At 41.0% G+C, this 15,528-nt stretch overlaps 1 protein-coding gene across 3 annotated transcripts in view; it reads left to right on the top strand.

Annotated features, from left to right (window-relative positions):
- PLD5 (phospholipase D family, member 5) overlaps nt 1-15,528 on the top strand; it is a 195,313-nt gene that overhangs the window by 145,047 nt on the left and 34,738 nt on the right. For 2 of the 3 annotated variants that reach the window (XM_009321247.1, XM_009321248.1), the window contains one exon: nt 10,844-10,971. In XM_009321247.1, the coding sequence (XP_009319522.1) occupies nt 10,844-10,971 (128 nt within the window). Of the gene's footprint in view, nt 1-6,117; nt 6,256-10,843; nt 10,972-15,528 lie in introns of those variants that run through there. The other variant, XM_009321249.1, reaches the window with a different exon arrangement.

Below are 15,528 nucleotides of genomic sequence, written 5' to 3'. Positions count from 1 at the left end.
GTTTTAGAAGGAAATGGCTGCGCCGCTGGCAGACCCAGTTTGGTTCTGGCTGTGCCTCTGCTTTCTTTGTATGGCCATGGCCAGGTTACCTAGTGCTCCTGGCTTTTGGTAGCCTGGAGATAATACTCTAGGGTTGCTCAGAGAATCAGTTAGTGAAAGTGCAGGAAAAAAGTCGATTCTATTATGAAGGTATTGTAAAAATGAAAACCAGTAGTTTAGGATCAAATAAAACTGCCCTCTGAGGAGGCATACTCCGTCCTCACCTCTTCGCCTGCCCGGCAGTACGCTTTCTCACCTTCCAGAATTGAGATTTCTCCTTCACGGGAGGGGAACCAACAGAACCCAAAGCAGAGCTACAGATGTCCAAGAACCACATTTTGAGAATGATTGCACAAGTGTTGCTATTGCTCGTCAGCACATTTAGAAGTGACTGTTGCCAATACTGATGGTTTTAGAATATATAAATATCAGAATGAAATCATGTTGATAAGTTGAAGAGAGAGAGAGGGATAAATAGTTGCTGCATTTTTTAGTAGGGATTTAGCCTTGTTCATTCATAGAAGGTTGTGATTGTAATTCCTCATGTGTGAAGACGAAAAAATGTCCCTGAACTCTTGGATGTTTCATCTAGGAAGTATATAAACAAATCTAGTGCTTCATAATGCTAATCCAAATAAAGAGAAGTGTCTCTGAAGGGGGGTGGGGTGAGCAGTGTGTGAGTTTACTAAGCTATTATATTTAAAATAACTTTCTTTTACAGTAAAAACACATGCAATTATAATTAGGCAAAGAAAGCAAGCCACAATCCAACTTTAGTAATGCTTTTACTGATAGTATTATAGTCTTCCTTTAAGTGGTAAAATGCTTTGTCGCCTGAATCAACTAAGAAAATTACTTTTCCCAATCTCTAAAGCAATCCCTTTTATAGCTTCATCTAGTAAATGAGCAGCCTGCTCTCCAATAATGAAGGGCAAAAAAAGATGTGCACATTTTTTTTAAAATATTCTATCAAACTTTGTTGTACACTAGTTATCTTACAGACTCTAGTGAATCATCAGACTCACAAAACATTTATACTCAGAAAATGCTATTTAGAGGAATGATGACTTCTGCTAAGGGGAAAGAATTGAACTGATCATCAGTGCTCTCATTATTCAAAGTTTTATTCAAAATAATCTGTGACTATTGATATGAAATACCTTAAATAGCTCAAAAAGAAGTAAAAATTTGATTGAAAAATACTGATGTCAGAGTCAAGTCAGTGCAAAATGAGGATTTCTTTCATGTTTGCTGCATCAAGCAGCAAAACCTGTTAAGAGAGGCATGAAATGTTTGCTACTTTCAATAAAATTATTAGAGGGAAAGGAAAAGCTGTTTGGATCTTTTTAAGTTACACTAAATTCTTGTGCACAGACTCAATTTAACTTTTCTGTTTTTAAAGATAGTCTAAAATGGAAGTCCTAAACTTCGTCCCAAGCAGTAAGGGTTTCTATAGCAGATATAGTACAGAAATCATTGACTTCAGAGGCCAAATCCAGGTAGGCAAGTGTAGAGTTGAAGCATGTCTGCTTTCCTGGCTTATTCCATGTAAAGAACTGTAGAGTTGGCTGCTTGCATTTGTGAGGTACTTGCTTATCAAATATCTACTGGGTGGCAGCATGTGCCTCCCAAAGATGTGGTGACATGGATGTGTCTTTGTTAAGAATAGAATAGACGTTTTCCAGTGGAAAATGTAGAATGTAAAATTCTACAGTAACAATTAAAAATCTTAAATAAACAGTCAAGTACACACCACAGGGTTTAAGAAAAAGAAGTGGGAAGAAAGGAAAGAACTGTTGCAGTGCAAATAATAAAAACCCATGGAATTGACAATGATAATTTACTTTTCAAAATCATGTTGTTATATATTTTGCATTAGAGAAAGGGGTATCAGGCGTCAAATCCTGTTTTTAAATACTGGGGTTTTTTAACATGGGCTGCACTGCATTTTTGTGGTTTTCCTTATGGAATCTCAGTGCTTTATGGATTTATGGAAGCACTCTGTCTTGTGGGTGAAAATGAGAAAGCCATAAGTTTGCTCTGGAAACTGGATGTTGTGGTTTAACCTCAGTCGGCAACAGAGCACCACGCAGCTGCTCGCTCACTCCCCCCCGGTGGGATGGGGGAGAGAATCGAAAGAGTAAAAGTGAGAAAACTCATGGGTTGAGATAAAAACAGTTTAATAATTGAAATAAAATAATAGTAATAACAATAATGATAAAAGAATATACAAAGCAAGCGATGCACGATGCAATTGCTCACCAACCGCCGACCGATGCCCAGCCAGGCCCTGAACAGCGGTCGCCCCCCTGCCCCAGCCAGCTTTCACCCAGTTTATGTACTGAGCATGACATCCCATGGTATGGAATATCCCTTTGGCCAGTTTGGGTCAGCTGTCCTGGCTGTGCCCCCTCCCAGCTTCTTGTGCACCTCCAGAGTCCTTGACTAGCGTAAGCACTACTTAGCAACAACTAAAACATCGGTGTGTTATCAACATTATTTTCGTCCTAAATCCAAACCACAGCACTGTACCAGCTACTTGGGAGAAAATTAACTCTATCCCAGCTGAAACCAGGACACTGGATTTCCATCTTTGGAAGGACCAGAAGTCTGCAGTTGTATGACTGTCTTCCTTGTTAGCAGTCTAAAACTCTGTGCATAGGTTAATTGAACATGCCCACATGTGATTCATCAACTGAGCTACCTGCTATTTGCAGGGAAGCTCAAATAGAGTGAGCCTGTGCTGTATCTATTCCATGGGTAAAGAGGAGACCTTTTATCTCTATGCTGTCATATTTGTTATGGTTTGCCCACCCTGCAATTAAGATGGACCTTTGGCTTTTTGTCAGTGAATCAGAAATTATGTGTAGCTGGATGGGTAAGTATTACAAAGAAATATTGTCAGGCCTCTCTTTTGTCTCTCCTGTGACATGGGGTGGGAAGTGTTTTGGTTATATGTCCATTTTTCTGCTGAGTAAATCAAAAGGGCACAGCAGGCAGCGCAAAATACGTTCACCTGGGTGAGAGCTGTAACACTCAGGGTACTTAGCCGAGAAATCAGTATTTTGATTACTTGGACTAGTAACACAGGCCAACATTTGACATCTTCAAAGCCACTGTAAGGGCATATTTAGATAAATGTTATCTTGGGAACTAACTAGCTCCCAAGATGTCGTTGAAGTTAAACACGCAATTGAGAGAAATTAATTCTGACCTTTCCTTTGTTCTCAAGAATCTTGCCATCCTGCATCCAGTGAGCAAACTCTGCACACACGAGGATCCCCTGACAGGTCTTTTCTGGATCTTCTGTGTCACTGTGGACCCCTGTGTAAGTGCGTGGGAAATGTCATCCCAAGCAAATGCCAGCATTGCCCTCCTATCTGCTTTGTTTGCACGAGGCAAATGGTTATGCAAGATGAAAGGTAAACAAATACTGGGGCTTGCCACCTGGAATTTCTGAGAGGCCTGATTTTGAGAGGAACTGAGGCTGCAATTATGTGGGCCTACCTTTAAATGGCAGCACTGGCATAAGTGTCTTGTTGCACCCAGCCACAAGCCACTCGTTCCCACACTTGCACTGTGCCTTCAGCCGTGTCGGAAAAGTTGTTTACTGCCACGTGGTGAGCTGGACTAGTGAATTGTTCTACGTTTGAAACAACCGTTTTATTATTTGATTTTAACCTGGATCCATTTTCTGATCCAGTTCATTCCTTGGACCTCGAAAAAGCTACCTGATCACAGCTGAGGAGGTGATGGAGGGAAGGAGAAGGGTTGCTGAAAATGAGATCTGTTCATGCCACTATTACTGGGGTTTTTTTTAACCACGCCAGTTGTAATTCTGTAATACTTTGTTTTCAGTCGGAGCGCTGGGTTCTGTAATGCTCATTTCTCACTATTTCCTTTCCTTCCTGCTCTCTCCTGTCCCCACACTCAACTCTTGGCTTCCTCAGCTGTGTGGATAGAGCGGTTTCTGGGGCTGTGTTGGCTCACGGAAATTATTTTAATCCACTGAATGAGTGAAAAACAAAGCAAAAAAGCAATAGTGAGTGTAGAGGGTATTTGTTCTCCCTGATCATGCAGGACAGAGCCTGACAGCATGTTACAGTCTGCTGGGGAGGGAAGGGAACCAGGCAAGAAGCTGGCTTAGTGCCTGGAGAGGGGGCTGGGAAGTCAGCCGGCAGCGATGGAGACCTCTCTCTTCTCACACCCGCAACTCCGCAGGGAGATCCTTGACTGCAGCCCGTCTGCTCAGGGAAGGTCTCTTGTAGCAGCCTTTCCTCCAAGCTCCAGCCAGGCCTGGACACGTGAGCTAGCTGGGGAGCATGCCAGTGGAGATGAGTGATGGCAGCACGCAGGGGGCAGAGAGTGTTTTCTGTGTGTTTTCCCTGAACCACCCACGCCGCAGCCCTGAGCGCGTGAGCCCATCCATTGCAATTCCAGTGGCTGCTGCAGGCAGGACCGGAGGGGCATATGGAACTGCAGTCACAGATTCCTCTCCTGTGCGCCGATTTCCTCAAAATTCTCTTTGTATCAGTGACCTCAGGTCCTGTAAAATAAGGCAGTAAGCATTACAGTAATTTTTCATGAAAAATATCTACATCAGAAAGAGCCTTATTTTACAACAGGCAGCATTAACTTTGAGGGCTGGTGTTGTTTTGAGAAACTGCGTGTGCACGTAGTTTATGGCTGATTGTGCATTGGGAGTGAGTGGGAATTCCATTCATAAAGAAGACCTGTTTGTCGCGCAGGTAGTTTGAGTGCTACAGTTCAAGGCAGGCCAAGGTGGTGTGAATGTAAATTGTATTGCGAAGGCTTTCTGGGGATTGCTTGGGCTTGTACTAGAACGTAATTTCTTTGAGTAACTATGATTTCATTTTCTGTGTGTGTGGCAGTTGCATATGGAGCTGCTAAAGAAAAGACAGCAAGGTTTTTATTATATGCTGTTTTGTTTTGTTTTAAATTACTATAGGCTTAGACTGATGAATAGCACGTAATCCCAGAGTGGCAGGACTCAGTCCTGGTAGTTTTTGAAAAGGAGGGTGGGGGTGAGGAGCAGAGGGCAATGTAAACAAACAAGCTGATTCAAAGTTAAGGTGTTACCATCAGAGATTTCCCTAAAAGTCCTTGAGTGTTTGCTCTTTAAAATAAGTCTGAACCATTAATGCTTCTGGGGCCAGGCAGACTTAAATTGCATTTCAAATCCAATATTCCATAAAGAGCACAGAAAAGAAATACTAAATAGTCTAGTTTGTCTTTTAATCATTCAGAGACGTAGTAAAAATAACTGTGTTGTCAAGTTGTGTATTCCTCTGCTTTTGTACTTGTCCTCCTCTGAGTGCTGACAGGTCACGCTAATGGGGCTTCTGGAACAACTCCAGACTTCTTGCCATCAGTCAAGAAAAAAGCATGAAAATTCCTGGGGAGATGATCCTCTGCTTGGGTCACTTGCGTCTGCCCAATATGAGGCAGCTGCTCTGCCCCTTGTGAGTAGGGTATGGAAAGCTCTGGATTTTTGTCTCAGTAGAATAAAAATTATTTTTATTCATGGGTGTACTTTGTGCTAAGGCTTGTAATTGAAAGCAAATAAATAAAATGAAAGTGTCTATTGCAAAATGTAGGGAAGGAGACATTCACTTTATATATCTACATGTGTACACATTCATATTTCCTAGTAAGCAAACTGTATTTTAAAAAATAAGTTTGGGATCTAGGGGTAATAAAGGATCTTTTGTTGATCTTTCTGAATTAGCACATGATGATTAACTGCCTCTATACTGCCCTGAAGATTCAGCTTAGCTGAAAGAATACAGCAGGTCTATGGCACAATGGCAAGCGCCACGCATGCCACCTCCCACCCATGTGGTAGCCTCCCAGAGAGGCTGTACAGGCTGGTCAAGCACCAGCTGTGCTCAAGCGTACATATGCTTGTGAGCTCTAGGGTTCATGGTATGGACTAGTTAAGTGTGCTCTTGACTCTGGCTTGAGGCCACCCTCCGAAAGGTATAGGTCAAAACGTGTATCTCTGTGTGCCAAGTGACTGCCAGCAGTGGGGTGAAACAGAGGCCATGGCTCGCGTTCTCAGACTCCTTCTTATAGGTCTCATTACTTGGAGTATTTGCTTGGGAATACACAGAATTAGGAGAGAGAAAAAAACAGTGCTGTGAGCAAAGGGTATGGACATGGTGATGAGGAGAGTGAAGAGATGGCAAGAATGGGGTAAGTGGAGGAGGGCAGCTGTTCTGCTGTCGCCAGCTTGGTGGTGACGTGGGGAACGGTGGTGGGGAGATGCGCAGTGGATTGGATGTGGTGCAGGAGCATTTGTCAGTTTCAAACTACAAATATACGAGAGCGCCGTAAGCAGCGTTGCTTTTACTGGCCAAACTCATTTCATATACTAGTGCTTCCTTGCATCCTGCTCCCCCTTCTCCGTTGTGATCCCTCTACAACCTTTGTTGATCTTTCTGAATTAGCACATGATGATTAACTGCCGCTATACTGCACATCCTACCTCTGTGTAGCTCCCCCCACCCCAATGTGTTCCCCCTTCCATTGCCTGCTGTGCCTCTGCAGTATGCGCTTGACAAGCTCTGTTTTCCCCAAATGGGGAAGGAAAGGCGTTCAAAAGCCCCTGTTCATCTCCTCCACCTTTACAACTCTCCCATTCCTAGCAGGGGGTAGCGGAGCCCAGCCTGGTTCCACGACCCTTTCTCCAGGGGCTCTGCACGATGCACAGTCCCAACACGTGCCATCAGATCATGTATCTCCATTTCTCTTCATACTTTTTCTGCTGCAGCATACTTTCCTACTGTCAGGGCTAATGAGGTCAGGGCTCTTGGTGCTTTTCTCATCATTCTCTGCCCGTTGTGAATCACCCGTCACTGTCGCTGCAACTTCCCAGATACCTCTATCTGGCTGTCCTCTCAATCCTTAAATCCTTCCCCTTTCCCATTTTTCTTTCCTTCTGGTTTTAAAAACACTGTAGTAAAAGTAAAGTTGTGAAGACAGAAGGCCAATTTTAGCCGTGGTACAAGCAAATGCAGCTTCTGTTTCTTGGGCGTTATGTTTGCTAACTCCAGAGTGAGTTTAGCCTGTAACTGGTGCTGTTGAAAACTGTTGCAGGCAGAATTTGCATGTTTGCTTTCAAGGCAGCTGTGATAATAGCAGCCTAAACAGTTGCTCCTTCTGGGTTGTCTTTACAAAAATGATTTACCGTATCCACCAGAGCGGTGATTTGACTCAGTGATGTTGCCTCTGTACCGGGAAAACCTGGTAATATCCTAGACTGCTCGCAGGCGTTGGATCCAAAGCCTCCTGGTGCACCTTCTCCAGACTGCTGCATAAACTTGGATCTGGAGGCCGAGTGGCAGCTCTGTGAGCCCCGGCCTCCTGCAGTCTCCCATGAAGAAGAGTCTCCCAGTCTGTAGCCACCTAGTGACCTTGCTTGAGCAGCAGTAAAATCCACAGCTAGCATATGCTGCAACACAGTTGCGCCAAGATGCGCTTCTCAATGACACACAGTTTTTCATGATAGAGCAAATATGTGATGAGCTCTTGATTAAAGTCTCCCACTAACTGCTTAGAGTGTTTTGACTCAAATCTGTAGAAAAGGTCCTAGCCTTAAGCTCCTGTTCTTGAAGTCAAGCTTGCCCTGTGGCCTTCATGACATCGTTAGTGGAGTACCTGCGAGCAGGCAGCTAGACCAAACAGGAGGTTGCAAGGCTAGAAATGGTAAATAGCACTTGCTTGTGCCATCCTTCTTCTTTGGGATTACTTTGGGAATTGGATTTCTTTTGGAAACGGATAAAAAGTCAGTCTTTTTGCAATACTACTATTGTCTCTTCTGTTTTCTTCCTCCGTTATGAGACAAAGCAAGAGGCTGAGTGGCAGCGTGGCACCTCTCAGGGGCTGTGTTCCCATCACATGGAGAAGGTCCAGGCTCTCAAGGGCAGGGTCCCCTCTGTGCATCCCAGACTGCATCAGTCATCTCCCTTTTACAGAGTGCAAAACCTCCCCACCTAGAAGACAAAATACCTAGAGAAATGTCTGTTACTTCAAGCATGCTTTGATCCCTACAGTGGTCTTTTTTCCTACAGAAAGAGGGCAATCTGGCCCAGCCTTCACAATGCACAATTTTATGGGACAGGCAAATCCACCTGAGTTTTAAGTGACAGCGCTGGTTTTCTCTAAGATCTCGCGCTGCAGTTTAATCTTCAGTGAAACAAAATCGTTAGATCTATTTTTTAAGAATCTGGTGTCCTTATCAGCAATCAAGCCTACAATTCTGCCTTCTGGTTTAACTCAGTAGACCCACAGCTTTGTGTAATTGAGACTGCAGCATGATAAAGGGTTCTGTTATGGCTTCACATATTGATCAGTCCAATTTAATTTCCTTATGGGACCTGGACCACACTAGGGATGATGGATTGTGTGGAAGGCCTGATAAGCCTGTTTTAACAAAACATCTCAAGGGCTTCTGGAACAGAGGCAATTATCCATACTGATGCATGTTTCCTTTCATCAAAAGTTAGGGCTCATTAATAGGCTGCACAGCAGCTGGTGTTTGCAACACATGACTTTTTTTTAATTAGCTTGGAGATACTGTTTCCTCAGCCTTATGAGTTGGCTGTTTCCAGAAGGAAAAGAAATTGGGTTCCAGGTTTTGATTTTAATGGTACGTGTGATAGCAGTATCTCCTGCACTGCTATATTCGCTATTTTGGTAATTGAAGCCTAGATTATATTTTAGAGTGATAGTCTATCCCACTGCTTATGCCCATGTCTAAACTGCCCACGCCCACAAATCCTGGTGTTTTACAACTTTTGAATTTTGTGCCAGGTTACTGACAATGTCTGCTATTTTTAACGTTAGTATTACTGGTTAAATAGTCTCCTCTTGTAACTTTGGCAATCAGCATTTTTGTTCGGCATTGAATATTTAAAAAATGTTTTTAAACCGTGTTTATTTTTAGGCTCTCAGTTATGAGAAGGAAGCTCATTGTTGCTTCCGACTGTTTTACCTTTCCTATACAAAAATCCTAACATTTCATTTATAACCTATTTGATGTAGGTGTGTTGTGGGTGTTAAATTCATACTGCTATTTAATGTTGCAAATGGGATGTGTGGAAAGAAAATATGATCAAGGCAAACTGCTATGTTAAACTTGATTTTAAACAGTTTTCAGATAAGTAGCTAGAAGTTTAATGTCTTTAGCAACTGTTTTCCTTAGCTAGTAGGAGGAGTCGCTTTTGTTTTGTTTATTCATCAGGAAACAATTTAAACCATTTAACACCTGCTATAGTGTTTTCTGATTTCAGTTCCATTTCACACACAGTATCTCATTAATTAGCACAGTTCTGCTCCTTTATGCATAGATTGAAAGTCAGCAGCAACACGTTCCAAGGAAAATTGGAAAATACCTTTGTTTCTAAGCATAGATGAATGTGGATGGGTGATAACTAGAAAAAATTGGAAAGGTAACTGGGTTGCAGCAAATGTAATTGTACAATGAACCAAATTCTGTAACTTGCTCAAAATCCTATGTTGCATGTTTGATGCTTCATGAAAAGTGGCACCTTAGCTGATTTTTCTCCTTTTCTTGATGTCTGAACTTCTAGAATCATTTGTTCAAGTGAGAATTACAGTTTTCATCATAAAAAAGAAATATTTAGCACTGGTAACTGTTGCTTAAAATCGCAAGTCAAGTGTTTCTTAGGAGGTCAGAAACAGGAAGTTAGATGAAAAGAAATATATTTTAGTTCTCTAGGTATCCTGGAATTGTTTTGAAGTTGTGACTCATATCCAACCATTACTGAAATTCATGGTATTGAAGATCCCATGAATATTTAATGGGAGATGGCTGGTACCATTACTGCCTTCCAGACTGCTGTTTACTGTCACTTCTTTTCCCGTTATTGCCGTGACTAAAATGTGAAGATGAATGGTTACTTTAAATTACCTTCAGCAATGATTAATTCAGATTAATCACCTAATCTTACAAACACTGGAGCACTGAAAGAACAATAATGATGTGAGAAGTCCCCTAAACTCACCTGATATTAAGTATGTTCTGGATTTAGTCCTGCGAACATACTGATGGGGCCAATACAGACATTCCTACTCACGTGATGGAGCCAACGTGCTTTTACCCGACAAGTAGCTCCTTTGATTTCGGTGGCCTATAATCCTTATTAAAACCATGGAGTTCAAAGTGGTAGGTTGAATGTCACAGATTAGGAAGATTAAGAGCAGTTTCAGCATGCTTTAGGCCCTTGCTTACTTCTTCACTCCTTAATTCTCCACCCGTGTTCCTCTTGTCGGGGTCTGTTCCATGCAACACCCCACCATAGGCTACCTCCTCGAACCATTGCACAGGGCGAAGGAGCAGAATCTGCTTTTCAGGAAGGGGCTGTAATTGGGTTTGTATTTTAGAGGTCGTTATTATAATATGTAGCAGGTTTGAGTTACAGAATAGACCTTTGAAAATAAACTATTTTTAGGAACATACAGTGCCGGAAGAAAATAGCAACTATTTGGTTCTAAAATGGAAGAAAATTAAGTAAACAGTATAATGCATAGGAATGTTCCCTATACCTGCTTTTCTGGAATATATGTTAATTAGGATCTTAAACGGAGGGACAGTAACACTGTTTATCATTGATTTTAAACCTTAATGGTGTGTTTGATTACATCCCTCACTAGTTTTGGAAACTGAGGCCCTGAAATGTGAAGTTGTTTTCTTTTCTTAATAATGTAAATTATGTTATTTTAAACAATGCTATTTATTATCTTATCCTTAAATCTCTAGGTGCTGAAGTGTTGTATATGAACATGTCGGCATATAATGAAGGTCGGCTTCAGTCATCTTTCTGGATTGTTGACAAACAGCACGTGTACATTGGAAGTGCCAGCCTAGACTGGAGATCGTTGGGACAGGTAATTCAATTGAAAAAGTAATCCTATACCCTTTGAGGGTATAATGAGGAAAAAAAGTAATGTATTGAGGCCAGCGAGTGGAGATGGATAGCTTTCTTTTTCTGATAGTTTGCTGGCAAAAGTGCCAGCATCAAAAACTGTGCTGCCACGGTTGTGACGACTCTTCTGTGTTGGCAAACGTATAGTACTATAAATTTTATTTCTTTTCATTGGAATAGCTATCCTCGACGGTTATGCTTTGGATTAAATTTTAAAAATTTGATTGCCTTTATTGATTTCTGTGATGATTTTGTTGTTTGAAGATTGTAAGTTCTAGTTTACTTATGTAAAAAAAAAAAAAGTGAGAAACCTGTTGGAAAACAAACCGTTATGGAAACTCTGTGGTAATGTCGTGAGTATGACCTAGTCCCTCTCATCTGCCATTTAAATAAGGAAAAGCAAAATTTGGAAAGACTTCCAAATGGAAAGTGGGTATTATCCTGAAATACCCACCACCTTTGGGGAGGGAGAGATTTATTGGTACAGAAAGTCAAACAGCATAACGTTTTTGAAGGTTGTACATATTAGAGACAATTCCATATTTTGATTCCTCCTAAACATGAGAGTTGAAGGATGTACACTAAGGCCTCTGCCAACAACCAGTGCTGAGGACTCTATACAGTCTACAACCATTTTGAAGAAGTAATTCATCAGTAATGCAGCTTATTTGCCTTCTTGTAGGTATCTGTAGCTTTTTTTCTTTCCGCAGCAGTCTCAGGATTATTAACGGCTGTCGTGCTCATTTTTGCTACATACCACTGACTGTGTGAGGCTGCTGTTGATCGTATTTAGGGAGTGGAAGCTGTACTTTTAGATGTCAGTAATTGAAATGCACAACAGAGGGGGGAAAAAGAAGCAGTCCTAGGTAGTTATTAGTTGCAGTAAAAAAGCTTACTTTCTAAATATGAGCAGAATCTCAGAAACACGTGAATAATTTTGAACATAGGTTCTAATGATTTTGTAAAGAAGAAGGTGTGTGTTGGTTGTGTTGATGTTTTTAAGGTTTGTTTTGAGCTAAGAGACTGAAAGTCTGAATAAAAACAAATCAACCATTTTAGGAAAGAAAGAGCAAATAAACACATTTTTGCTGTTCCTATGTGTATTCATTTATTTAAAAGCTAACTTTTTGAATGTTTACAAAGGAATCTGGAAAACTGGTAGAAAAGAGGATGTTGTTAGCAAACCAGAGAAAGTCTTGGCAAGAGGATGTTGTATTTTTAGTCAATGTAAGAACATATAGTTTGGGCTTTTGGACAGTTTAGAAATTAAATGTTTATACATTGTGCCTCATGAGCTAAACTGTTCGTATGTCATAACAAAATAGCTCTTCACAGAACTATTTAGCTTATAAATAGTTTAGCTTTGAAGCCTCTTCTAATTGGGGTTTTGAGTACCGGGTGAAAATAATAAATGTGGAGAAAAGAAGCACATCTACTACACAGATTGTTATAGTTAATGATTGTGTTTATGATCTTCATAATAGATGCTACAACTCCTTATAGGTTTGGTCTTCTAATACTGAAGTAAATCTTAACTCTTGTAACATACCTACGTTAAACTTTGATGCCAGTTCTTTGTGGGCCAGTGTTTCAAATAGGATTCCTCACTGTTAATTTTATCACTCTCTTTTATGCATGTATTTGGACATTTTTTTTCATCTTATGGTTGTATAACAGTATATTTTTATATGTAGTGATCAGATGAAGCTCAGAAGAATATTTGTACAGAGCAAAAAGAAATCTCTCTGAATTGCAGTTAAAGAGAATCTGGTTTCAATTAGTTGAGAAATGTACGCTGGGATTTCAGAAGAGCCTAAGGAAATTAGATGCTTGGCTCCTGTTGATATCAGATATGAGTATCCAGTTCCATTACCCCAAAGTTACAGGTTCATAAATCTGGGCAACTATCAAAGAGATGTGGTATGCAGTCCTAAAATAATAATCTGTCTTGAACTTTTCTTTCCACATAAGAGGCAGAAGAAGCACAGAACGCTGTCATTTTATTCTGAGTGCTTTCCTCAAGGAAAATGTTTTGCACACGCGTGGGACCTAATCTTAAAACCAATGGTGAGCCGAGCCCTCACTGGGGAAACACATCTCCCACAGGTTCTCATTATTAAAGTCCCAGTGTAGCTGCAAATGAGGGATCAGGTTACTCTTCTCTTCTCTCAAAGCAGCCTAAATGAGTAAGGAACTGAGGAAATAGCAGAGCAGATAGTGCCAGGCCTGTCCAAACCCATGCGCTTGCACTTGCTCTGCCTGCAGTAGCAGGGTAGGTCTTCTGCGGTTTTGCAGCAGGAGGCAGGGAACTCGCTGCAGATGTCACTGCACGTTTCCCGTTACATCCTGGTTTACCTGCAGGGAAAGGACCGTGAAAAGGCAGGCTGGGCTGCTGATTAGTCACATATGGTCTCTTTAAAAGCTCATCCGACTTTTAGAGTAACAGAACTGTGGTTATTGAATCAGCAAACCACTTTGGCCAGTATTACTAGACCTTGACAGCAAACCACAGAATAAAGTAGCTCTCTGCTATTCTAGAAACATATGGTACTTTGGCCTATCAAGCACAGCAGTTGTCTTCTCACCCAAACAAAACATCCAATATGAGTCAGTCACCTTGTAGTTAACAACATCTCATTGTTCAGCAGCACAGTTCCAGTGTAAATTATGAGTGCATCCAGTTTCGCATCTAATATCTAAAATGCAATGAAAAGCTTAAGATTTTAACACTGCATCGTTGTCACATCTTTTCACATGCCTTCCCCTGTATATTCTATGTGCATGTCTATTGCTTCCTCTGTACTGAACCTTTGCATACATTCAGGCCAGTGCACTGCATGATTCATATAGGAGCACCCGCTTTGCTGGTGCGGCAGTTGCACCTGTAGAGACCTGGTCTCTGCAGTATTTCACCCTGGTCTGTAGTCCCAGAGCCTTCCTACCGCTTGCTTGCTAGGAGCCTAAAGATGTAGAAACGTTTCTGTGACATAGCAGTACAGAGAATTTAACGTATAGCAGCTCAGCATGCTAGAGAATATTTATGCAGGGTTACTGTGGTAGATGTAACTGGATTTTATTGCTATTTTGTCTCTTTGAGGGCGGGGAGGTGGATTAAAAAAAAAAAAATCTGTTAACATCCTTCTTCTCTTGGGAGTCTGAGTCTAAAGTTGAAATAGTAATTTAACTTTTAACAGCTCCCCAGAAAACATCAGGACTTGCATGTCCAAAGGTGTCAGGTTTGCTTTCATAACCTTTGTGAAGAATTCTTCTCTACATTTATAAGCTGGACACTAGAAATCAATCTCATATGAGCCTTACTGAGTTTTGTTGCCATTTTCTTGACTTGCCAGCACTGACAAGAAGCAATACTAGTATTTCCCTTAAAAGTAGATTTCCTGCATCAGGGAGAGATTTTTGTATGCTGCATGTATTACGTGGGGAATAACCTTTAAAGTTCATATATCCTTGTGCCTTTGCTTGTCAAAGTTTTAATACTTGCCAGAGTCTCATCTTAGAAATTATGGGCAAGGCTGACAGCAGAGTCTATTACCAACTTTGATTATTACTTTTCAAGTAAAACTGTGTTTCAGGTGGGTTGCAAGTTTTCCAAAACTCTAATAATTTTGACTGAAATCATCTATGCCAGCTATCTGCTTCAGTCTGAAATCAAACCCCACAAGCAAATGAAAAATACTGTTTAGACTCCCTGGAAAAAAAAGATTTTACAAAAATGAGATTTTTTTTTTTTTTTCCGTTCATAGTGAAATATTTCAATCTTTTCTTTGAATAGGTCTAGATTTTGTCAGGAATGTGACTTTTTCTGTTGTTAGCAATATAAGGCAGATACTGCCCAATTACATAACTCATTAAAAATTCTGGGTTATGAACAGCCAGGGTTTTACCACTTTTTTAGACAGGTACCACTTCCTTAGATATAGTAAGCTGTGTAAAATTTTATCGGTGAAATAATCTTTCTACCAGTCTAGTTTCTTTCTGGTAAGTTTTTGTAAACTGATAAAATGGTGCAAAAACTGTATAAACAAGTCTTTCAGGTTTACCAGCTTGATGAAAGACTTCTGAAGAGATGGTTTCTTGTTCTTTGTGGTGCCATTCTGCCTTCAAAATATGATGAGGGCGGTACTAGAAGACGAAAATGATGAAGATAAAAATTTAAATCACATTTTGAACTTTTTACTTCATATAGGAGATCCATGTGATCAGATGTACAACTTCCATCTTGTGGTTTAACCCGGCAGGCAGCTAAACACCACATAGCAGTTCGCTCATTCCCTCCCCCCCACAGTGGCATGGGGGAGAGAATCTGGGGGAGAAAAAAAGTAAAATTCGTGGGTTGAGATAAAGACAGTTTAATAGGACAGAAAAGGAAAGGAAAATAATAATAATGATAAAAGAATGTAGAAAGCAAATGATGCATGGTGAAATTGCTCACCACCCGCCGACCGATGCCCAGCCAGTCCCTGAGCAGCGGCCCCCCCGGCCAGCTTTCCCCCAGTTTATG

This window comes from Pygoscelis adeliae, unplaced genomic scaffold (assembly GCF_000699105.1).
Source record: "Pygoscelis adeliae isolate BGI_AS28 unplaced genomic scaffold, ASM69910v1 Scaffold463, whole genome shotgun sequence".
In the NCBI taxonomy this organism is placed as follows: domain Eukaryota; kingdom Metazoa; phylum Chordata; class Aves; order Sphenisciformes; family Spheniscidae; genus Pygoscelis; species Pygoscelis adeliae.
The sequence above is the reverse complement of the archived record's forward strand: the minus strand, read 5'-3'. Positions and strand labels throughout refer to the sequence as shown.